The sequence below is a fragment of the Barbus barbus genome (genome assembly GCF_936440315.1).
Source record: "Barbus barbus genome assembly, chromosome: 31".
Classification (NCBI taxonomy): Eukaryota; Metazoa; Chordata; class Actinopteri; order Cypriniformes; family Cyprinidae; genus Barbus; species Barbus barbus.
In genome coordinates this window covers 21,977,003-22,001,814 of record NC_136759.1, presented here as the reverse complement: position 1 = coordinate 22,001,814, position 24,812 = coordinate 21,977,003, and the positions used below count along the sequence as shown (strand labels likewise).

The following is a 24,812-nucleotide window of genomic DNA, read 5'->3' as shown; positions in this document are numbered from 1 at the left end:
AGGGCACCTCAGTCGTGGTATTGAGGGTGGAGAGAGCACTGTACATTCACTCCCCCCACCTACAATCCCTGCCGGCCCGAGACTCGAACTCGCAACTGGAGTCCGACTCTCTAACCATTAGGCTTATTTATTCAGCTTTTAGAATAGATGATGTGTAAATCTCAATTTCAAAAAATTGACCCTTATGACTGGTTTTGTGGTCCAGGGTCACAATTGATAACTTTGGAGTGCATCTATATTGCGGCAGGCAATGTTTTTAGATGATCAACATTGATCTCATTATGCTGATAGATATTGGGGATTCATTTTATTGAAATTTAACCAGAATATTCATAAGCCACAAAAGAAGTAAACCTTTATTTATCTTTTCTACTGTACAATGATTTTGTTGCAGGTGGGCTTTTAATCCAAACAAAATGTAGTATTTTTTTGTATCAAATAGGCCTAGGTTCAGGGTCCAGTTATTAGATTGCTTATAAAAAGGCATAAATATAAACAAACTTTTTTCAAGAATAGTATTACATTACTATGATTTGTTTATACAGCACAAATCATCTAATTTTCCTTCTCACTAAAAGCATTGCTGAAAATGACCGGAATCGGATCGCAGTCGTAAAGCATATGTTCAAAACCCAAAATTGGTTATATTCACTACAATTCACACTTTATTTATAATCCACCAAAGTAGAAGATAAACCACAGTATGAAAATGTATCTGTGGGTGGCATAGCATTGCCTATTCATCCTCACACTAGCCTATGAGTGTGCAATAATGAGATGAAGCTGGCGCGGAGGGATACAGTGTAAACGAGGCCAGAGCGCAGCGGCGGCGCAGCACTACACTCAATCAGAGAGAGGAGCAGATCCTGCCTTTAAAACACAAACAGCTTTCTGCTGCTGATTTCACACACATTTATCAGACGGGCCTTGTTTAAGGATGGTAAGTACAGCCTGATGTTTATGTTGGTTTTTCTTCTTAGCTAACGGTTTGGCCACTTTAGCATCCTATCGGACAGCTAATAATGATTGTACCAATTATTTAAGCTTTATTTTACCGTTTGTGATGTCAAACGCTTAAAGATTGCGTAAGGTTTAGTAAAAGTGAAAATGTGTCGCAACACATCGATGTTTTATTTAAACAAACAGCTAATTAGCCAGTTAGCGCTATCCAACAGATGCACATCAACATGTGTTGTGTAAATTAAAGGAAAAGCATGTACGATTCATTATGAATGAATCTAAAATAGATTTTAGAAATTGATAAATTCGACTAGTTACGTTGCAATTGAACGCGCTCCGGCTATTGCTCTCGCGCCAGCTGAAGTCTGTCAATCACACGCGCACCAGTTTCTGTATTAGGTTTCTTGAATATTCTTTAATGCAAACTAGCCGTTTTTAGTCACAAGTGGTTGCAAATGCATGCTTAGCATTACATTACAAATATGCATGATGTAAATTCACAGCTTTTGAGTGTCTCTCGGATGCATATTACTATTGCAACGCATCATGCGTGTTGCCTTCACGCAGTGTTTCTGCTCATCTCGGTGTGTGAACAGTGACTGGCTGCTAATTTTACATGGGCTGAGCTCATTGCCTTTAACAGAAGGATAAGGGTGGGCGTGGTGGTGTAAAAATAACCATAAGCAAAGCATATGCGCTCAAGTTCTTCATTTCTGGAAGAATCTGCCGCTTAGCTTGCTTTGCCTCCATGTATTTGCTTTGCATGCACGTTCACAAAGTTTGCAAACGTCCTGCGGATATGAGACTGTCTCTCTGTTGCATTTGCATGGGCCAAAGTTGCAACATGTAGGGTAGCTGTTAAGCACCGGTTGTTAAAAAAAAATGTGATTCCGCATCACCCAACCCCAAGATGATCATATAGCTGTATAAGGCATAAATATGAATGGAGTGGACAGTGAGGTTGCATATTGCAGCAGGCTGAACTGCAGTGACGGATCCCGGTTGTCCCCCTCCCCCCTTTCCCCCTGCATTGAACCAAATGAAAGCTGGTGCAGCAACACGATGACACTGGATCTGCAGTGCAGACGCCCGCTCGCGCGCATCTAATTGGAATGCAACCCTTGTTGCATGACAAACATTTGTCCGCTCATGCTCCGCTTAATCCACAGTAATTGCTGCAGTCATTGAAATGAGGTAACGGGCTTGAGAAGCATAGCGCAGAATATGTTAGCCGGAAGCCCACCTGCATCCAAACCAGGCGTTTAGCCATCCGTGTGCGTCTGGTCCTGGAGGGCATCTGTGCACCTGATGTCTGATGCAGGCCCGGCGTTACGTTGCATTATAGCCTAAAGTTTGAGTAATATAGTTCTTCTCCTCTTTCTAGGAGAAGCATTGTTTGCATGGGGCTCGAGTCACTCAAGATTGTTTTTTCAGTAAGATTAAGCGGGTTTCGCTTAAATGAGCAGTGATATGATCAAGAAAAGTTTTTTTTTTTTTTTTTTTTTAACTAGATTTAAAAAATACGTGTCAGGTTTTGCACACTGTTCATTTGGTTTGGGTAAAAAAAAAAATTATTCAGTTTAATAAAATGTCAAGTGGTATAACCAAACAAAGTTATTTGAACATTTTCCTTTAACTTTGAATGCGAGTCTACACAAAATGTTAACGTTTCAAATATATGCTACCATTCAGAAGTTTGGGATTTGAGAAATATAATAAATGCTGTTATTTTAGAATATCAAAGAATCTTGGGAAAGAAAATGAATCATGCTTTTCACAAAAATATTATGCAGCACAACTGTTTTCAACATTGATAATAAGAAATGTTTCTTGAGCAGCAAATCAGCATTTCTGATGGATCATGTGACACTGAAGAGTAATGATGTTGAAAATTCAGCTTTGCATCACAGGAATAAATTACATTTTAAAATGTATTCAAAAAAGTATTTTTATATATTTCTTTATTGTATTTTTGATCAAATAAATGATGCCTTGTTGAGCATAAGAGACGTTTCAAAACAAAGATATTTCAAAAAAGTTTTTAATTCAGCAAATATCAATAAATATGAATTTTTTTTTTTTTTAGAAGTCTGACACATGGTTGTTTTCAAAATCTCCTCCATACCCTCATTTGCTATTTTCTATTTCCACGAGTAAGCGAATTTGCACACTGAGGCCCTGTTTCACAGACGGCTTCGACTAAGCCAGTATTAGGCCATAGTTCAATTACGACATTTAAGTACTTTTTTTATAAATATGCTTAGGAAAAAAACATTACTGGTGTGCATCTTTCTTGAGACAAACCACAGGGACTGATATATTTTAAGATCAGTCATTGCAAGTTTCTTTCAGTTGAAACAGCTCAGACTTGCATTTTAGGCTAGGACTACAATTACAGCCTTGTCTGTGAAACCGGGGGTGAGTGTACCAGAGGGGCTACCACTTTCACATTGTGCTTGCCGTTTAATATTAATTATAAAACTTTACAGGCTGCCACCTCCAGTAGTAATAAAAACTGGAAACTAGCATTGTATAAACCTCCATTAAACCATTTAATAATCAAATAAATGTATACCTGTATGATTTTCTGCTATACTCAAATCGGACAAAAGTTTTGGAAAATAGATGGATGGATGATTCAGCTGCAGTCGCCATCTTCTGGCCAAGCGTGGCACGACCCTCACAATGCATTATGGGTAAATAGGGTGATTTTTGGATACAGCCCTTGACATTTTATGGCCTGCCTTAATCTTGCCTTGTTTTATAATAAGGCCAAATTATCTGATATTTTAAGATACACATTGACTTTGACACACAGTCACGAGGGTCTGCAGAGGCCTAATCTATAATATCATTTTTTTGTGGGCATGTTGTTTGAACCATGACTTTGTTGGTCGCACCACATGACTTTTAGACAAGTTTATATATATATATATATATATGCGCATATATGCATATGCATGCGCAATAGCTGTAATTTATACACAGGCACACATCTTGTTTTGCTGTGCCCTCCTGTTATTAAGATTACCATTTATATCAGTCATCTTCTCATCTCACAAATGGTGAGCCAAATGTGTTAAAGCTAAAGTCATTGCCTCGAATGTGGATGAGTCAGATCCATGTCCGCTGTTTCCTTAAGGATCATTTTACACCCTGTCCATTTTAAGCTCCAAGCTTTATGAATCACCCGCCTTTGAATACAAGCGTGCGTGTTCTGCTGCCTCCTCTCAGAAAAGACACGGCTGAATCACACCGAGTGAATCACGTGCACAGATGAATCCTCTCCTCTTTAATAATTGAATAATGAACTCCGTGTCAGAGCGAAGTGCAATCATTTTAAGTGTGTCGCATTCATGACCCCCTAAGTGGCACTGTCTAAATATAACTGCCGTGGATATTTTTGAAGAAGTATTTTTATGCATGTCCTTCATTATACTCATTTAGTCAGAGGTGTGTGTGAGAGCACTGCAAAACTGGAGCTTTTTTGATAGCGATGTTGCACTGAGCTGATTGACTTCCTTTTTTTTTTTTTTTTTTTTTTTTCCATTATAGGCAGATCAGCTGACCGAGGAACAGATCGCTGGTGAGTGAACTCTGACAGTCAGCTTCAAAAAGGCCACTAAAGCTGTCTTGCACATTACAACATCAGTGCACAGACATACATGCACCATATTGCAACCTCAAGAACAAGTTAAGGCTCAAAGCAACCTCACTAAGTATGGGCTGACAGACTAATTCACTGCCCCTCATATTTCTTGAGATTCACTGAAAAATTGTCTAGTACCATGGTTCTTGTCCAAAGGGCCAGGACCCACTAGGGGATTTTAGCGCACTTCCAAGGCGGCCGCAGTATGACTTAAAATTATTTTTAAAAAAGTGGATTTTGAAAATATATAAACTGACATTCTATTTGTTTTTTGTTTTCCCTTAGCAAGTGTAATTTGTATTTTAATTCTGGATATATGAGAGAATTTTAAAAGTGTGATAATATCTTGGCCTAAATGGGGGGGGGGGACAAGACGGTGGTTGTGATTGGCACACTACCATGCTATTTTCACACTTTGTAGTGTACTTTTGGTAGTATGCAAATTTTCTTTATACACTGAATATCCAGATGACCTACTTCGCAAAATTTGAGAAGGTTAAGCCCGAAGTATACTTCGTTTTTTTTTTTTTTTTCTCACATTTGCGAGGGTGCACACACTGCCCGATTTTTGTTGTTTAGTTTAAAAAAAGTACAAAGATATTTTTATTTGCCATAACTTCTGGAGACAAATAGTGCAGACAGTGGACAAAGATGAAAATTGCTGGAGTGCATATGTCGACAGCTTGCGTCAAATTGAGAATACTTTGAAAGGATATGCGTTCAACTGGATATATACACTAGAGTACGTATACTTCGAGCTTTAGGGTTAGTATGTGGGTTTGTGCTCTACAGTAGAGGCTGACAATTTTTTGGGAATCCCGCAGGGTGGGGAAACAAAATCGCTACGAATCACGTGATTGGGACGGGACAGGAAAAAATGTCAGCGGGAGTGAGCGGGACCGGGAATAGTAATGATACCCAACTTTATACACACACATACCTTTTATATAAATAAACTGTATATTTTAATTCTGAACTCCATTCTAGTTGCCCTGTCTCTTTATGTTCTCCTCCTGTTTGCTTTGGTTAAGTGAATGACGCAGTCCGTGACGGACAGATTGTTAATGGCTGGTATATGTGGTAACTGGTAATACACTCGGGCAGGACGTCCGAACGCTCCTCTATCATTCATCGACCTCAAATATGGTTTTTCTTCTGAAAGATGTATATAGTAGCAACTTTACATGGCTGCTCAATATGATGTTAACCTAGAGAAATGTGTGCTATTGAAGTGTTTGTGTGGAGAGCGGAAGCTCAATAGCGCGCTCGCTGCAGGACAGGCGCCGATGAGCTCACTTGCTCTTAAAATCTCTGTAATTTTTGGTCATACAGATAAAATTAGCCTAATACATCTTTTGATGTATTAGGTCTCTGTGAACTTGAGAGAGACACTTTGAAACTCCGTCTTTGAAAATATCTATAGAGAGAAATGTCTACTTTCAAAAAAAAAAAAAAAAAAATTCAAATATAAAACGCATGGATGATTTACATGAAATTTAATGTGTGCAATGCGCAACGTGCAAAACTGGCTTTGTTCAATATAACAAACTACATTTTGTGTTTTTATTCAAGGTGGGCATGCTGTGATCTGTGCTATATTTTTACTGTTACTGACAGATTTTGGCAAAAAAACAACATTATGGGAGTCATTCTTCCGGGAGTGGAACGGGACGAGATTTTCCCCCAGTTTTTTTGTGGGATTGGGACGGGACGAGATTTTTTTTGGGATTGGGACGGGAGAGGTTTGAAATCCACTCCCGTGTCACCCTCTACTCTACAGTGCAATGCACTGTGGTCTTGACTTATCATTTCCAGTTAATTAGTCATACAAGAAGTAATATCAACTGCACTTTTTTTTTTTTTATTAAACGATTAATCGTTTGACGGCACTAATGAAAACTAGGCATGTAACGATTCACTCGAGTCACGATGCGATACAATTCGTATTTCACAATACGATTTTCTTTTAACAAATTGAGATTTAAGAAGAATTATACATGATAATGTGTCCTTTTATCATGTCTCAGACAAAATGCTGTACATTTCTTTGTGAAATTTAAATGTCAAACAAAATTAAACTGAAATTGAAACCAACCACAAATCAAATAAATAAAACGCATAAAAGTAATCTCTTCATAGAAACAAACTAAAGCTTTGTGCATTTTAAAAGTGCTCTTTGCATTTAAAATGAGGCAACTACTGCATTTTAATCACGATCCGAACAAAGCTGCTGCTTGCATCACGAGCAGTTTATAATTTAAATTGCATTGCACAATTCTAAAGTTTGAAGCAAAAACAGAATGATTTGACTTTAGCTTTGTGAAACTGTATTGCATAAAATATCTGAACAAAACAAACCGTATATGGGCTTCATGAGAATGAAGATAGTTCCCCTCAGAGATTCCTTCATATAAACCCCCTCTCCCAAATGTTTCCCAAATTAAATTAACATCTCAGCTGACTTCATCTCAAAATCATCACACATTTTTATCAATTTTCAACTGGCTCGGAGTGCATCGTGACATCCCTAATAAAAACTGTAAAGTTGATATACTGCTAGTAGTATTATATTAAAAGTATTACCATACCCCGTTTTAAGAGTTGCTTAGACTTCAAAAAAGTTGATGTACTTGCATATTTGTAATTCAAAACAGAGTTCAAGGAGGCGTTCTCACTCTTTGACAAAGATGGCGATGGCACCATTACCACCAAAGAGCTGGGCACAGTGATGCGCTCATTGGGTCAGAACCCCACTGAGGCTGAGCTCCAGGATATGATCAACGAGGTAGATGCTGATGGTAAGATCACAAACAATTATAACTTTCCACAGTCCTGCTGTCTTTTCTGTTTGATACTACAAGTGCATTATTTTAGTCAGGTAAAGTTATGTGGCTTCTTATGTCCAATCCTGCTCAAGGAGGTCCACTATACTGCAGACTTTAGCTCCAGTCATCATTAAACACCTGGGCCAGCTAATGAGGGTTTTCTTCCTGGAGCTAACCTCTGCAGGACGCTGGCCCTCCAGGAGCAGGATTGGACACCCCCGTCCTAGATCAAGCTGGTGTTGTGTCTTTCTCAGGAGGGCAGATTAGCATTGGCGAAGATGGCCCTGTGAGTCCAAAGTGATAAGATGGTTGGTCTCATCCTCAGTCAGCATGCCCATAGAGAATCGTTCTTGGACCTCCCGATACATATTGCACATCAAAATGGCAAGAGCTGTTAGGAAGTGCATTCTGATTTGCTGGAAGTTACAGGCATCCTTTAAGGACCAGGGGTGTACAGGTTTATATCAGGCCAGCAGGTAACAAGGTGTTGTTTAGAAGTTGGCAGGCTTCTCTGGCAAATCTTGACACAAGCCTGCAAAAGTTGAAGCTTTGAAAGATATTGAAGTCTACTGCCTCATGCAGATGCACTGGTGGAAGTGTTTTTTTTTTACTTTTCACTTAATCTTGTGGTAAATGGCAACAACATGGTCTGTCCACAGGCAATGGAACTATAGACTTCCCAGAGTTCCTAACCATGATGGCACGGAAAATGAAGGACACGGACAGTGAAGAGGAAATCCGAGAAGCTTTCAGAGTCTTTGACAAGGTGAGGAAATGTCACCGTTCACCGCAGCTGCCATGAACTTGAAACCTGATGAAGCACTGAACTGATTCATGAAACTTAATCTTGAAGAATCTTAATGGAGGTTCAGGGTAGCTGCTTTTGAACACAAGAACACTTCTGACCCACTTCTCAGGGTCAGGTGAACCAAAACCAGCTGACATATACAAGGCTTCCTTGAAAATGATCAGTCAACTAGTCATCCAGACAACCCGCTGACTAACTGACATTGAAACTGTGTAGCTGCTGTGACGTGTTTACGAAAGAACTGCGCAGGTGTGTTTTCCAGACAGTGGGTGAGATTATTCACCATGTGGGCACAGGCTGCAGCAGGCCGTTGGCATAAGAGAGTGCTTGAAACGGCTTGAGTTGATTTTGGGTTTTCTTGATTGCTTTGAACTTGGGATGAATATTTTGTTGTCAGATATTTGAAAACAACAAATAATAAAATAAATAAAAAATAATCAATAACATATAAATGAAATCACATTTTTGTTTCGTGTGTCCTTATTCAGAAAAAGAGATGAAAGTTGACTTAAGATTCTGATATGCTTCAAGCTAAATTGACTAAAAGTTTACAAACGGGTGAAAAAAAAAAATTATATATATATATATATATATATATATATATATATATATATATATATATATATATATATATATATATATATATATATTTTTTTTTTTTTTTCAAAGAATAATAACATGCAATATTTTATAAAGAAATAACATCAAAAAAGAAAAGCAAAATAAAAAAATAAATTGCAACAAATAGGAGTTGCCAGGGGGAGGCAAGTATAAAAGTTCAAAGACACAAGATATACATACATGCACGCATGCATATCAAAATAAAATAAATAGAAATTTCACAAGCTTTCAAACTTCAAACCAGTTCTTAAAGAGATTTGTGTTTGTATAGACTGTTTCTATTATTTCATATGAAATAGCGATGCAGAGAAAAATTATGCTTAAATAGGCTATTGATGACCAAGATGGGATGAGCATTTTTTGTTAACTGCTTGAAAATTAGCATTTTCAGTATGGGTGTTAGCAATTTGCATTGTAGAGTAAAAGTATTGTCAAGTTGTTTATCACAGACCTTGTTTTATTATTCATAAAAACCCATTGGAAAACCTTGAGGTAACCAGCAGAGAATTAGTCATTATTAGTCAGGTTTTGACATCGCAACTAAAACACTCTATTCTCAGGCAATACAACTGAAACCTGTTCTAAACCTATTATAAATCTATTATTATATCACTTATATGCAGGGATAGGCAGTATTTCAAATGCATGTATTTAAAATACATATTTGAAATACAAAATACTATTTTGTATTTAAATGCTTTTAATCTTAGTATTTTGTATTTTCAAAACGCATAAAATAATTTTGGCAATCAACCTCTTTGTTAGACTGCTGATTTCCTGTATCAACTAGCTCAAACATGCCACTTTCATTCATGTGAGCTGCAGCTGTGTGACTCCATCTGGAATTGGGTAATTAAATTTTCTGGATTCCTGTAAGGAAACAAGGGGTTATACTGCCTACGTGTGCTATCAAGATTTCTTATTTCCAATGTCATAAGTCCTGATTACAATCATGTCGGATTCAAGTGCTTTGCTGTTGGAAAGAATAGGAATAGTGGAGGACGCCAGGTTTCCTGGGAAAATCTTATTGAAGTCGTAGATATTTAAGATTTAATTTTTGAATAAAATGTAGCATCCCATTTGTTGACAACTATATCATCATTCACAGTGCTATCTTTACAGTTAGCTTGTTGATTCTGGATTTTCAGTTAAGTACATGCTGTGTATAAAACCATACAAAATGCTCAATGATTATTGCACTACTATGTGCATGACTTTAACATTAAAACAAGGTGATCTTTCTTTTGTGGGAAAAAAGCATACTTGTCTCAGCAGGTAAGAAAAAAGAAATACTAGCAAGGGGAACATAGCATTAGCACTAATCAGTCTTGTTGGGTTTTTTTTTTTTTTGGTCCGATTTCGGTTTTGCCAACTAGTCAAATGTGTTCATTAAACTTTAATTATTACCTACTTCCTATGGTGATATGACAGTATAAATGTCAACAATGATATAAACTGTAAATTGATTGAACTTTTTCTATATCATTTACAGTGGTGTGAAAGTGTTGGCTCCCTTCCGGATTTTTTTTTTTTTTTTTGCATGTTTGTCACACTTAATGTTTCAGATCATCAAACAAATTTAAATATTAATCAAAGATAACACAAATACAACATGCAATTTTTAAATGAAGGGTTTTTTTATGAAGTGAAAACAAAAACCAAACCCACATGGCCCTGTGTGAAAGTGTTAAACCACAGTTATGTTTTAACAGGGGGGGGGTTAATCACATCTGAGTTCAGTTTCTCTAGGCACACCCAGGCCTGATTACTGCTACACCTGTTCGCAATCAAGAAATCACTTAAATAGGACCTGCCCGACAAAGTGAAGTAGACCAAAAGATCCTCAAAAGCTACACATCATGTTGAGATCCAAAGAAATTCAGGAACAAATGAGAAAGTGATTGAGATCTATCAGTCTGGAAAAGGTTATAAAGCCATTTCTAAAGCTTTGGGACTCCAGCGAACCACAGTGAGAGCCATTATCCACAAATGGCGAAAACATGGAACAGTGGTGAACCTTCCCAGGAGTGGCCGGCCGACCAAAATTACCCCAAGAGCGCAGCGACGACTCATCCAAGAGGTCACAAAAGACCCCACAACAACATCAAAAGAACTGCAGGCCTCAGTTAAGGTCAGTGTTCATGACTCCACCATAAGAAAGAGACTGGGCAAAAATGGCCTACATGACAGAGTTCCAAGACGAAAACTGCTGCTGAGCAAAAATAACAAAGGCTCGTCTCTTTCTGTTTTTGCCAGAAAACATCTTGATGATCCCCAAGACTTTGGGGAAAATACTCTGTGGACTTTTTGGAAGGTGTGTGCCCCATTACATCTGGCATAAAAGTAACCCAGCATTTCAGAAAAAGAACATCATACCAACAGTAAAATATGGTGATATGGTCTGGGGCTGTTTTGCTGCTTCAGGACCTGGAAGACTTGCTGTGATAAATGGAACCATGAATTCAGCTGTCTACCAAAAAATCCTGAAGGACAATATCCGGCCATCTGTTCGTGACCTCAAGCTGAAGCGAACTTGGGTTCTGCAGCAGGACAATGATCCAAAACACACCCGCAAATCCACCTCTGAATGGCTGAAGAAAAACAAAATGAAGACTTTGGAGTGGCCTGACCTGAATCCTATTGAGATGCTGTGGCATGACCTCAAAAAGGCGGTTCATGCTCAAACCCTCCAATGTGGCTGAATTACAACAATTCTACCAAGATGAGTGGGCCAAAATTCCTCCACAGTGCTGTAACAGACTCATTGCAAGTTATCGCAAATGCTTGATTGCAGTTGTTGCTGCTAAGGGTGGCCCAACCAGTTATTAGGTTTAGGGGGCAAGCACTTTTTCACACAGGGCCATATGGGTTTGGATTTTGTTTTACCTTCATAATAAAAAAAACTTCATTCAAAAACTGCATGTTGTTTACTTGTTATCTTTGATTAATATTTAAATTAGTTTGATCTGAAACATTAAAGTGTGACAAACATGCAAAAAATAAATCAGGAAGGGGGCCAACACTTTTTCACACCACTGTATATATCGTCGTGGTATGCAAATATATCGGTGGAGCTTCTAGTGGGCAGGAGCTATTGACACGTGAGAGCGAGAAAGAAACATGGATAAATGGGCAATAAGCAGCTTTCTGTGTGTGTACCCCAGAACAAAGATAACTATAATGTTAATAATAATAAAAAAAATTAATTGGGTATACTCTCACTAGGCACAGCTGCCTTGTACTAAAGTTCAAGCGTGATTGTCCTTTCGCTAACAGACAGATATCGCAGGATTACAACCCAAATTCAGAAAATGTTGGGATGTTTTTTTACATGTGAATAAAATTAAAACTAAGACTTTCAAATCACGAGCCAATATTTTATTCACAATTGAACATAGAGAACATAAATGTTTAAATGGAGAAATTTTACACTTATCCACTAAATGAGTTCATTTCAAATTTGATGCCTGCAACAGGTCTCAAAAAAGTTGGCACGGGGGCAACAAAGGGCTGAAAAAGCAAGACATTTTGAAAAGATTCAGCTGGGAGAATATCTAGCAACTAATTAAGTTAATTGACATCAGGTCTGTAATGATTAGCTATAAAAGGGATGTCTTAGAGAGGCAGAGTCTCTCAGAAGTAAAGATGAGCAGAGGCTCTCCAAGATGAGATTTGCAAAGCCTTTACAAACAACTTTCCTCAATGTCAAATTGCAAAGTATTCCACAATCCTTTTACACACTCTCTCACAGATTGGAGAGCCTCTGCTCATCTTTACTTCTGAGAGACTATGCCTCTCTAAGACATCCCTTTTATAGCTAATCATTACAGACCTGATGTCAATTAACTTAATTAGTTGCTAGATATTCTCCCAGCTGAATCTTTTCAAAATGTCTTGCTTTTTCAGCCCTTTGTTGCCCCCGTCCCAACTATTTTGAGACCTGTAGCAGGCATCAAATTTGAAATGAGCTCATTTTGTGCATAAAATTGTAATATTTCTCAGTTTAAACATTTGTTATGTTATCTGTTATATTGTGAATAAAATATTGGCTCGTGTGATTTTGAAATTCTTTGTTTTCATTTTATTCAAATTTAAAAAAAGTCAGCTGAACTACAGTACCTGTTCATAAATAAGATGAGAACCAGACCCATTGTAAATCTAAATGTACTCAAATTCAATTAATTGAAAAGTGTGATATCCAAGTAGTTATCAAGATTTTTGCTGTCACAATGATAACAATAGCGCATACAAAAATAATAAATTAACTGTTCCATGCTCCGGCGTGGTTAGTGATCACACTTCATGCGTACCGCACATGAGCCACCTCTTCAAGCGGGGACAGGGCATGGTTAAACGAACCGCACTGGACACTAGTGATGCGCGGGTCGGGTATTTTTCCAACCCGCGGGTCCCGTTTTATGAAATTATTTGGCCCGCCCCAGCCCGCCCCGCACCACTGTATATATTTTTACAACCCGCCCCGCCCAGCACCCGCGTAAATATGTAAATTCCCGACCTCAATTTCTCCCGCACCTCGTCTTCCATATTCACTTTTATTTCTTTGTTTTTGTTGTGACTGGCAGCGGTAGCTGCTTGGCGCTTTCGTGACTTGTCACGTGACGTAACCTTATCAAAGAACTTAATAAAACATGAAAATAGATATTCCCAAATATTTAATATAGGCTATAGGGAATTGCACGCAACATACATGGATTTTTTTTTTTTTTTTTTTTTAATGACCCGCCCCAACCCGACCCGCGGGTTACCCGCGGGGTCCGCGGGTTACGAGACGACCCGCGCATCACTACTGGACACGGTACAGAGCAGTCACACTTGTGAAATGAACTGGACTTTGGGGGTCAATCGTGCTCAAGCACGGATCAGATCCTCTTTTGTGAGTACATCCTAAATCTAAGTGAATGGATCTAAGTACACCACAACTATAACCATAACAGCACGAAAAATTATGAATGATAAAAACATTGACAGCCAATCGGAATCATTTCTGCTTTAAAGAGCTTGAGCATTTATAGTGACAGATGACACAACTGCATTGTATACTTAGAATACCCTAATATAGTTACCTTTATAATTATCGTTCTTGGTGTAAACGGGCTGTAATAGTGTTACTTCACTGGATGTCCAATTTCAAATATATTTAGTGTATTTTCAAAATAAAAAATGCTGTATTTGTATTTAAATACACTTGTATTACACTGCACTGTGTCAGTGCATAATGTTTTACCATACTGGATCCATGAAGGATTATCAGTTACATTTCTTATTGTTTGGTGTGGAGTTTATATATTGTCTCCTGCTATGAAAATATAGAAAACAGACAACCAGTATGTCAATTTTTGATTTGTATTTATTGATTTTATTCCATTTTTTCAATGATGGTCAGTAGTGATGTATTTCCAGCAGAAACGGAACATTGAATAGAGGGCAGGGTTTTATTTTTGCACTCCTCCTCTCTGACTCTCACTCATAGCAAACTAACGGTTGGAGGGGTGTGTTTAAGGATATTTTGCCCAAGCCATCAAGCTGACGTCATCAAAAAAGGAATGCCATTGCAGAGCGGAAGTAAATGTTTAGATTTTGATTAAAGATTACCAAGACAATTTTTTTCAGTGGATTAATTTGCACTGATTATTTGTTAACATCAAGACTAGCAATGTGCGCTAGTAAAGTAAATAGTAAATTTTGATTTCATACCAACTTTAAAGATGTATTATTATTAGGGGCCAAGCACCGAAGGTGCTTAGGCACCTATTGTAATCGTTAGCGTTCTTATTCTTCTTCTTCCGTTTCTTCCGCCGAGAGTCAATGGCAGCCCATAGAACCGATTGTGGGAAAGTTGTAAAATTTGGCACACTGATAGATGATAGTGTCAATAATAACCACAGCAAATTTGGAGTCTCTAACTCAAACTCTCTAGCGCCACCACTTGTCCAAATATTCAATTTTGAAATAATAACTTTTGAACTGTAAGCCACAAAATGAAAATTATTTTTTACTCTAAATCCTTGGCCCAAGCCGAGTCGAAGTCCAAAATTCAAAAATCGTAAGGTTTAGTTTTTTCGCTATCTTCAATTGTTCGTAAAACCTACTTTGTCGAACTCATCCTAGACGATTCGTCCGATTTTCACCAAAATTTGCTCAGATCATCTACAGACCATGGCGGCAAAAAGTTATGGAATTCAAGTCTATTCGTCCAAGCGTTCTCGAATACAACTCTAACAAATTGCTTTTACGAACGCATTAATGTATCGTTACGAAACTCTGTATGCTTCTTCGGCGCCATGCCCTGAAGGGACTCAATACGTTTGGAGACAGCGCCACCTTGGGGTAAAAAGTTATAATGAAATTTCTAAAAATGCTATTAACTTTTGCTTACATTAGCCTATTGTAATAAAACTCATGTTGATAGATTCCTTGGTTCATGCCGAGAACATCGATACCAAATTTGCCATAATTGGATGAACTTCCTGTCCGCCATTTTGACTCATGTTGAAAACCTTTTTCGAACTCCTCCTAGACCGTTAGTCCGATTTTCACCAAATTTGACTCGGATCATCTTCAGATCATGCTGATAAAAAGTTATGGATTTTGTGTCGATATATGAAACGGTTTCAAATTTGTATGTGACATTGTGACCTCACACTGACCACGCCACGTCAGTTTGGTATCAGCACCACCTATTGGTCAAAAGTAATAAGCCATTCATTAATTATTAATAATGAAGTTTACAAAAATGCTAATAACTTTTGATTGCATTAGCCTATTGTAATAAAACTGGTCTCAAATTATTCCTTGGGTCATGCTGACAACACGCATATCAATCATGTCATAGTAAGTCGAAATTCCTGTCCGCCATCTTGATTTCTGTTGAAAACATACTTTTTCAATCTCCTCCTAGACCGTTGGTCCGATTTTCACCAAAATCGAATCATATCATCTTCAGACCATGCTGACAAAAAGTTGTGGATTTTGTTGATTGACAAAACCATTTTCACATACCACAACAACGAATTTGAGACATGATGCCAAAGTGACACTTGAGGCCGTATCGCTGCAATGCTTTGGTATATTGACACCATATTTTGTGTGTGCCATTGTCACCTCACACACAACACACCACATCGATTTGATAACGGTGCCACCTGTTGGTCAAAAGTGAAAAGTCATTAAATCATATTACTAGTAGCTTTAAATGATTTTTCAGCCATTTGGACTACAATAATCTTAAAATGGCTTCAATTACTCATTTCTGAAGTTGGTCTGATGCTCCGTGCTATGCTTAGCTCCTCGTTATGCCGCTGATGTGCTTGGCCCCGTCATTGCTGCTTGCAGCTATATTTTTGAAGTGGATCCTCATCTAGTGAGAAGAGCTAATATACCCATTAAAATCTAAAAATTGCCCCACATTTGTATGTGTCTGAAAACACACACCATCACTTCTCACCATCTCAACATCACGTATCCACAGTGACCGCCAGTGCGTTCAGATGTGACAGAGATTTAGGAGGGTTTCAGTGGGGAAATTGATGCTCGTGGTGGGCAAAGGGAAATCAGTCTGAGTAATTTCATTAGTGTCTGCGCAGTAGCTGACTGGTTGGTGCAGAGCCAGTAATCTTACACATCCCTGGTTTGAACAGCCTTTTGTAGGCGTGTTGGAACTGCATAGCATTTCAGCAGTTTCCAGTAGATACTGAACTGTTAAAATTTGCAATGTCCAAAAATCATGAAGCTATTGTGCATAATATTCTCTCTTCAGGATGGAAATGGCTACATCAGTGCAGCCGAACTCCGTCATGTCATGACCAACCTGGGTGAGAAGTTGACAGACGAGGAAGTAGATGAGATGATCCGAGAGGCAGATATTGATGGAGATGGTCAGGTCAACTATGAAGGTGAGCTGCTGTAGCACATTGTCATTCATTCAGGAACGTGTTTTTTTTTTTTTTGGGGAAAGCTGTATTATGTGACCAAAATGACATTAAACAAACAATTTATTTGGATGGTGAGGATAGAGGTTGTTCATTTACACTGTTGTTTAAATCAAATTTTAATTGGAGAAAGTGTTTTCATTCTTTACACCTGCATTGAATGTTCAACACATCAGTTATAGAATGTGATGGTATAATGAAATGCAGTGACAGTTCATGCGTGATATATCTAAAAATAGAAGACTTGTACCTGATAATTAGTGGTGTTTGCTAGGCAGGCATCAGACATGCAGCCTTTTTACTATTGCCATTTTGCTAATCCTATAAATCGTTACACTAAATACTCGCTAAATTGAAGAGTTTAAAAGAAATTAATACTTGAATTCAGCAAGGATGCATTGAATGTGACCGTAAAGTAATTTCTAATGTTACAGAAGATTTCAGTTTAAAATATATGGTGTTCTTTTGAGCTTTCTTTTTATCAGAGTCCTGAAACAAATGTATCATGGTTTCTAAAAAAATATTAAACTGCATTACTGTTTTCAACATTGATAATAACTTTAATATATAAATATAAAAAAAATTGAAAATATTTTTAGATGATCATTTAGAAGTACATATTTTTGATAAATTCAGCTTTGGTGAGCAAAAGTGACATCTTTCAAAACAAGGAAGAAAACGCACGTGCATTTGTGGTTTACAGGGACTCTCTATAGGCATAATGGCTTTTATACTGTACAAACTGTATTTTCTATCATCCTACACCAACCCTACACCTAAACCTTCCCCTTACAGGAAAACTACTGACAATTTTTGAATTTCATAAAACGCTGTTTTGTATTTTTTTTTTTTTTAAACCTTTTGTTTTGCAGGGACACAGGAAGTGTCCTCAAACCATGTTTACATTGTAGTACCCATGTCATTATACACGTGTCCTCATAAACTATATATATATCAACACACACACACGTTGGTTTTTTGTGAATTGTGGGGACATTCCATAGGCATAATGGTTTTTAAACTGTACACACCGTATTTTCTATCGTCCTACACCTAAACCTACTCCTTACAGGAAACTGTGTGCATTTTTACTTTCTCAAACTCATTCTGTATGATTTATAAGCCTTTTGAAATATGAGGACATGGGGTAATGTCCTCATAAGATACCTTCTCCTTGTAATACCCATGTCATTATACAAATATGTGTCCTCATGTCACAAAAATGCACACACACTACGGGTGTGCGATATATATCATCTGCGATAATATCATAATTGTTGTTTTAATGTGTGATTTGACTAAGTATTTTGCAAAAAAATTTCAAAACACCCCTAGAGAGTGCACGCTTGCATTACGTGAAGTCTAGTAAAATGAAATTAGAATGATCACAAAATTCAAGATATGGGGCCAAATGTATATTTATAACATTTCATATAGTTTTTTTTTTTTTTTTTTTTTACACAACAGTTCAAAATACAAGAAGTTAATTAAGAGACTTATGTTTTAGACACCATATTGCCTGTTTTTGCTCTATTTCGACAACAAAAATGATTCCAAACGCATCCACAACGCTGTTTTGCATCTTTGAGCAACATGACCGTGTTTCGTTCCTGAATGAATCAACTGTTTAAATGATTCGGTTCAATCACAATGACTCCCTAAAGGCCCCGAAATACTTCAGAAGAAATTGAAGAATGAGCTGATATGACGTCATTTCGAACAAAATCAGGCCGAAACGAAGTTAATTTTGGCAGTTCGAAACAGCTCACCAAAGCGAACTTTCTGGGGGAGTTTGTTTCGGCTACTAAACACCTTTGAGCTACCATTGGTCCGTGGCGGTTACACAATCGGTGGGTGTGTTCTGGAGCTCCACCTTCTTTGACGCTCAATTGTTTTTTTTGTTTTTTTTTCCGGTTTGTTTCTCATTCAACAAAGGTCAGTCAGGAGAAGAACAACATCTCCAAGTCACTAGCAACATAAATACACTGTGTCGAATAACTGAACTGCCACACCTGTACGATCGCTCGCGGAGAGACTTTAAAGGTTCAGAGAAACTAAACTTGCGTTGACGACCCGGAACGTAGAGAAACATCAGATGCAAGTTTTCCAAAGCCTTGAAAAGAATGAAATGAAAGAGTAAAGATATAAGGTAGCAAGTACCAAATACATGTGTTTCAAGTAAATGTTCCACCATGCTGCTGCTGTTCTTTCAATAAGCCAATTTAAAAGGTATATAATAAATGAAATGCCAAAAGAACATACAATAATAAACCTTTGTTTTTATCAAATTATGACACCACATAAAACGTGTAATTTATCCAGTTTAATAAAAGACCTAGCTACACATCATTGCGTCATTACAGTCCATTGCATTGGATTGTAAAACCTGACATTTTTGACATTGTGTAAAAAAAAAAAAAAAAAATTAAAATGGTAAATATTTATCTGAAAGTGTAACAATGCAAACAGGTATTCTGTAAGGGAGAGGTTTAGGGTTAGGTTAGAAAATATAATTTGGTCAGTATAAAAGTAATAGAAGTCTGTGTAAAGTCCCCACAATTCACAGAAACACATACACACAAATGTAAATTATATAATTGAATTTTCATTTTGCACTAAATGTTGCACACATGTATGGGAAAATGTAAATATGGAAATGCATTGCCATTTTGCATATTAAATTTCAAAACGAACTTTGCTACCCATTTGCTTCTATACACACACACACACACACACACACACGCAAATTGTTACATAATAAAACGGTCCTTAAATAACAGTTAGAAAATGTTTGGCATAACGTTGGTTCCAGCACTTTCCAAAATTAGTCATGGTCAAAAATATTGGCACCCTTGGTAAATATGATCAGAGAAGTCAGTGAAAATGAATCTGCATTGTTAATCCTTTTGATCTTTTATTTAAAAAATTCACAAATCTAAAAATCTTTCATTGGATAATAAGAATTTATGGGGGGAAATATCATTATGAAATAAATGTATTCTCTTATACACATTGGCCAGAATTAACGGCACCCTTTTATTCAATACTTTTTGAAACCTCCATTTGCCAGTTTAACAGCTGTAAATTTTCTCCTATGTCTGATGAGGTTAGAGAACACCTGACAAGAGATCAGAGACCATTCCTTCATCCAGAATCACTCCAAGTCCTTCAGGTTCCCAGCTCCATGTTGGTGCTTCTTCTCTTCAGTTCACCTCACTCATTTTCTACAGAGTTCAGGTCAGAGGACTGGGATGGCCATAGCAGAAGCTTGGTTTTGTGCTCAGTGGCCCATTTTTGTTGTTTTTGAGGTTTGTGTTTGGATTATTGTACGGTTGGAAGATCCAAACATGGCCCATTATAAGATTTCTAACAGAGTCAGTCACTTACTGATTTTTTTTTATCTGTTGGTATTTGATAGAATCCATGATGCCATGTGTCTAAATGAGATGTCCAGGACCTCCAGCAGAAATATAGACCCACAACATCAAAAATACAGCAGTATACTTCATTGTACACATGGGGTACTTTTTATCCCTGTGTTCACCAAACCCATCTTGAGTGTTTGCTAAAAAGCTTTCATCTGACCATAGAAGCCAGTCCCATTTGAAGTTCCAGTCGTGTCTGATAACTGAATATGCTGGAGTTTGTTTTTGGATGAGCTAGGAGAATTTGTTTTTAAGGTTTTCTGACCCCGAGACCAAACTATTTTCTGCAATTCTCCAGCTGTGGTCCTTGAAGAGTCTTTAGCCACTCAAACTCTCCTCCTCACCGTGCATTAGATCGATAGAGACATCCTCTTTCAGGCAGTTTCGTAAGAATTTATGTTGATTGGAAATTCTTAATTATTGCCCTGTTGGTGGAAATAGGATTTTTCACTGCTCTATCTCTTTTCTTAAAGCCACTTCACTAATTTGTGAAGCTCAATTATCTTTTGCTGCACATCAGAAATATATTCTTTGGTTTTTCTCATTGTGATGGATGATTAAGGGGATTTGGGCTTTGTTTTCCCTCCTATTTATATTTCTGTGAAGTCATGGCTGGATAATTTAATGTTCATAATCACGCTAGAGCGCTCAAAATTGTGAATGGGAATATACTTCAGAGATATTTTACTTATAAGAATTTCTAGGGGTGCCAATAATTGTGTCCAATGTGTGTTTAAGAAAAACATTTTTCATAATGATATTTCCCCCCTTTTTAAATTCTTATTGTCCAATGAAAGGTTAGATTTTTTTTTTTTTTTTTTTTTTTAATTAAAAGAACAAAAGAATTAACAATGCAGATTAATTTCCACAGCCGCCTTTGGCCATATTTACCAAGGGTGCCGATATTTTGGGCCATGACTGTATTTCATAATAGGCCTTAAGATTATTTGAGACTATCTTTTTTTTTTTTTTTAAACATTGGTCTGTCAGGAATCATCATTCGATTACTATTATCTGTTTTTCTGTCTTCACAGAGTTTGTCCAGATGATGACTGCAAAGTGAAGGATTGTCATATCCTATATCTTTCTCTCTTACATTGCTTGTCCTACTAAGATCACTCTTTAAAAAGAAAAAAATCTAAAGTTTACTTCAGAGAGTATTGGAATTTCAAATTCTGTGATCTCTTACAAAAAAAAATCTAATCAAATTTCAAAGTCAATTTGTGAAAATTACTAGCAGAATTGTCCCAGCAGAAGTGAATGGACCAAGCATAACTGCATGAGCCCTTTTGGAGCAAACGTCTCCAGACCTGACAAAAATTGAGGACAGGACGTCACTTTAGTCGCACACGAGTTGAAGTCCATGCCTAATATGGCAGTGTTAAAATGCAGAGAACATCTCCTTTCACGAGTGTTCATCACTGGAAAAATAAGAGTAAATTAAAATAATATATTAATAATTATAATAATGCTAAAACATTGTGGTAAATAGTCCAGGGTCACAGTGCTGCCTTCAATACAAACTGAGCAAAAACAACTGCGTGTGACCCCTGTGGTGAAGTCATGCTTTTGCGTATTGCCTTCTCCTGTTTAAGACTCCAAACACAACAAAAACTGGATGTTTATGAAGACGTACATATTGTAAAAACCCGACGTCATGCTCATACTCTGTATAACTGCGGTTTAATGGCGGCGTACGACTTGAAGAGTGTCTTTATGGGCTATAAGGCATGTACTTGGAGCCAGTGGTTTCTGTCAGCTGGTTTAAACCTTTGTTAATGTGGGTTTTGTCTCTGATGACTTCAAACATTGTGGGAGCGTGGAGATGCAAAGTATGTATAGCAGAATCGAAATGACAGAGGAACGCAAATAGCATAACTGTAAAATATATAGTTACATAGGTAATCATAATGCTATCAGTGTTATGCTTTATAAATGTACTGTTCTCCAATATTAACGTCTGGTAAAACTTTGCATTGCCTATTGTTATTCTAGTTAGGTCTGTGACTTTTGTTTGATCCATGCTCTTGAAATGTGCCATAATACTCGTAAGCCTCAACTTTCTTGCAAGAGATCTTGTAGTCTATTAAGAAATATGTTATCAGTCTATTATATACACACACATATCTATATTTGCACTTTGGTGCAGAGTATACATTCAACCACAGAAGAGGAACCTGCTGCTGATGCTTTACGGCTCATTTGTCTCTCGCTCTCGTGGGTTTGTCAGAACCTCTTGTTGTCAAGTGCTCCAAATTTCATTTGCGCTCTGCTTGCAAGATGAATGATTAAAGGTGAAACTGTCAATTGTTGGTTATTTTGAGATGGCGAAACGACAGTGTATCGGATTATGTTGCTAGTAAGACTATGAAGGGCTTGTTATTGGTCTAATAATTTTTTTTTTTTTATTCTAGCTGAAACGTATTACTCCTCTGGAAGAGCATTGCATAGCATATCTCACTCTGTTCTCGAGTGTTTGGACAGTTTTGCGTTGGCAGGGTTTGAAATTGAGTGACCAGACTGGGAATACTCAATATGTGAAATCTGTACGGATAATATGTGAAATATGTATCAGTGTTTTCCAATAAAAATAAATGTATATGTTTATGCATACACTTCTGTGTTTGCCGTTCATGTTGTCATATGCAACTGTGACTTGTTTGGTTTTGTCATCAGCTCCAAGCTAATCTGCTCGCTCTCCTGAGAGGTCTCCAGCTGACTCTGAACTATATTTGGGAACTCGTAAAATTGTGCTGGATGGAGCTGTAATCTGGGGTTAAATAGGGACATGCCTTCTTTTCTCTTTTGCACAAGACGTCCAATACAGAGTGATTTGCCTTTTTCATTATGTGCTGTCATGAGTTCGCGGAGAAGAATTTAAAAGGACTTTTGCTATTTTAAGATGCAAATTCATTGTAAATGCATATTAGAAGTTTAACAATTTACAAAGCAAGACGTCACAAGACCTACATATGAAACGCAGGTGAATCGTTAATGAGGCCTGGGCCCTTGAACAATATTGGGGTGAAACACTAAAAAAAACGACCACAAAAAGACATCTCCTGTGGTCAACCTGAATATAAATGAGGTAGCCTAATATTAAAACTGATTTCTAGACATGAGTACTAGTTAATACAAGCTCTAAATTATATTATTTACTTTTAAAAATGAAGGTTCTTTATTGGTGCCTATGGTTTCAAGAACCTTTAACATCCATGGTTCCTTTGAACAAAAGGTTCTTCAAATGTTCTTCACTAAGGAAAAATGGCTCTTTTAAAAACCTGGTTCCAAAAATGGTTTACACTGCAGTTCAAAAACAAACTTTGGATTCTTTATTTTTAACAGTGTTGTAGATTGAGCAAATTTTTTTAAAAACCTTATTCTTAGTCCTGCTTATCTAGTAAATTACAAACTGGAAGACACGTAACTTTATTGGTTAAAAACTGGGAACCTTGAAGAACGTTCTGAAATGATTAAATTGAATTGTTTTAATTTACTCAATGCATCGAATAATGTCGACTGTAAAGGGTAGAACCACCTCACTAGATGTGATTGGGAGTGAAATACAAGCTGGACAGTTGATGGCGCCATTGTGTTACCTATTCATTATTTAATTTGCATTACTCTGTCAACATATTTACCCGAGAATTGTTAAATAAAAGCGTTTGACCATTCTGGTAGACTGAAAAAAAACAACTGAATATTCTGAATGAAGTATTATACTTTGACAGTATAATAATATAAGTTTAGGCCTAGTTCTTCATACTTACTATTTTTATTTTTTTTACTTGTCAGCGATAAGATATTTTGCAGCAGCTTAGATTGTGTTACCTGAAGTACAACAGAGATTCATAAATGTCCAGATCTACGCAGTACTGTGTAACTGCTATCTTTAGTATACACATGGTTTTAAACAACTGTGAAACTACATATGTCTTTAAGATAATGCAATACTGTGTGTTTACGACTGAACTTTGGCAACATTAGCAAATTGCAGTTAATGAGAGATGCTAGGCAAGTTCACTATCAAAGCGTAATGGAAAAATAGCAGGGATGGTTGTGTGATGTTAATCTAAAGCACTCCCACTGTGACCTGTGGAAAATGTTTGTGTTGAAGCAGACGTGTATTTATTGATCCATTGTCAAATGGAGGAGAAAATAGTCTGGTTTCTTTCTTCCTCCCTTTACAGTTCTCCTCCATCCTCCACTGCTGTCCCACTGTGTCTACTGATTAAAAATTAGGAAAGGCTTTTGTGGCCATATGTGCTCATATTAACATGTGCATTGTCCAACCTCAACCCTCTTCTCAAATTTATATTGCAACATTTGTAAGTCTACTACTGTTTTGTGATAGCAGTGATTTTGATAATTACTGGCAGAGGTCACTGAGGGCATGCATTATGTATCGCGTATCATGTGGTTACTTTATATAAGGTAAAGCATAGAAACTAAGATAACCACGGTAAAATAGTTGATCTTTCAGTGACATAAGGCTGGAATACACTACATGACTTTTTAAATCTAGCACATTTATATAAAAAAAAAAAAATTGACGTCCCACACGCAACTGGATGG

At 37.2% G+C, this 24,812-nt stretch overlaps 1 protein-coding gene across 1 annotated transcript; it reads left to right on the top strand.

Moving 5' to 3' along the window:
• Window positions 1-788: 788 nt before the first annotated feature.
• LOC306851399 (calmodulin-1) lies at window positions 789-22,884 on the top strand. Its single transcript, XM_079387593.1, has 6 exons — window positions 789-940; window positions 4,516-4,546; window positions 7,264-7,407; window positions 8,094-8,200; window positions 16,641-16,776; window positions 21,272-22,884. Exons 1-6 carry the CDS (start codon window positions 938-940, stop codon window positions 21,298-21,300), a joined length of 450 nt encoding a protein of 149 aa, XP_079243719.1. The 5' UTR covers window positions 789-937; the 3' UTR covers window positions 21,301-22,884.
• Window positions 22,885-24,812: the final 1,928 nt, after the last annotated feature.

Coding starts and splice junctions, on each gene's coding strand:
- LOC306851399 (XM_079387593.1), top strand. Junction 4,547..7,263: donor GACCGAGGAACAGATCGCTG/GTGAGTGAACTC, acceptor AATTCAAAACAG/AGTTCAAGGAGGCGTTCTCA. Junction 16,777..21,271: donor TGGTCAGGTCAACTATGAAG/GTGAGCTGCTGT, acceptor CTGTCTTCACAG/AGTTTGTCCAGATGATGACT.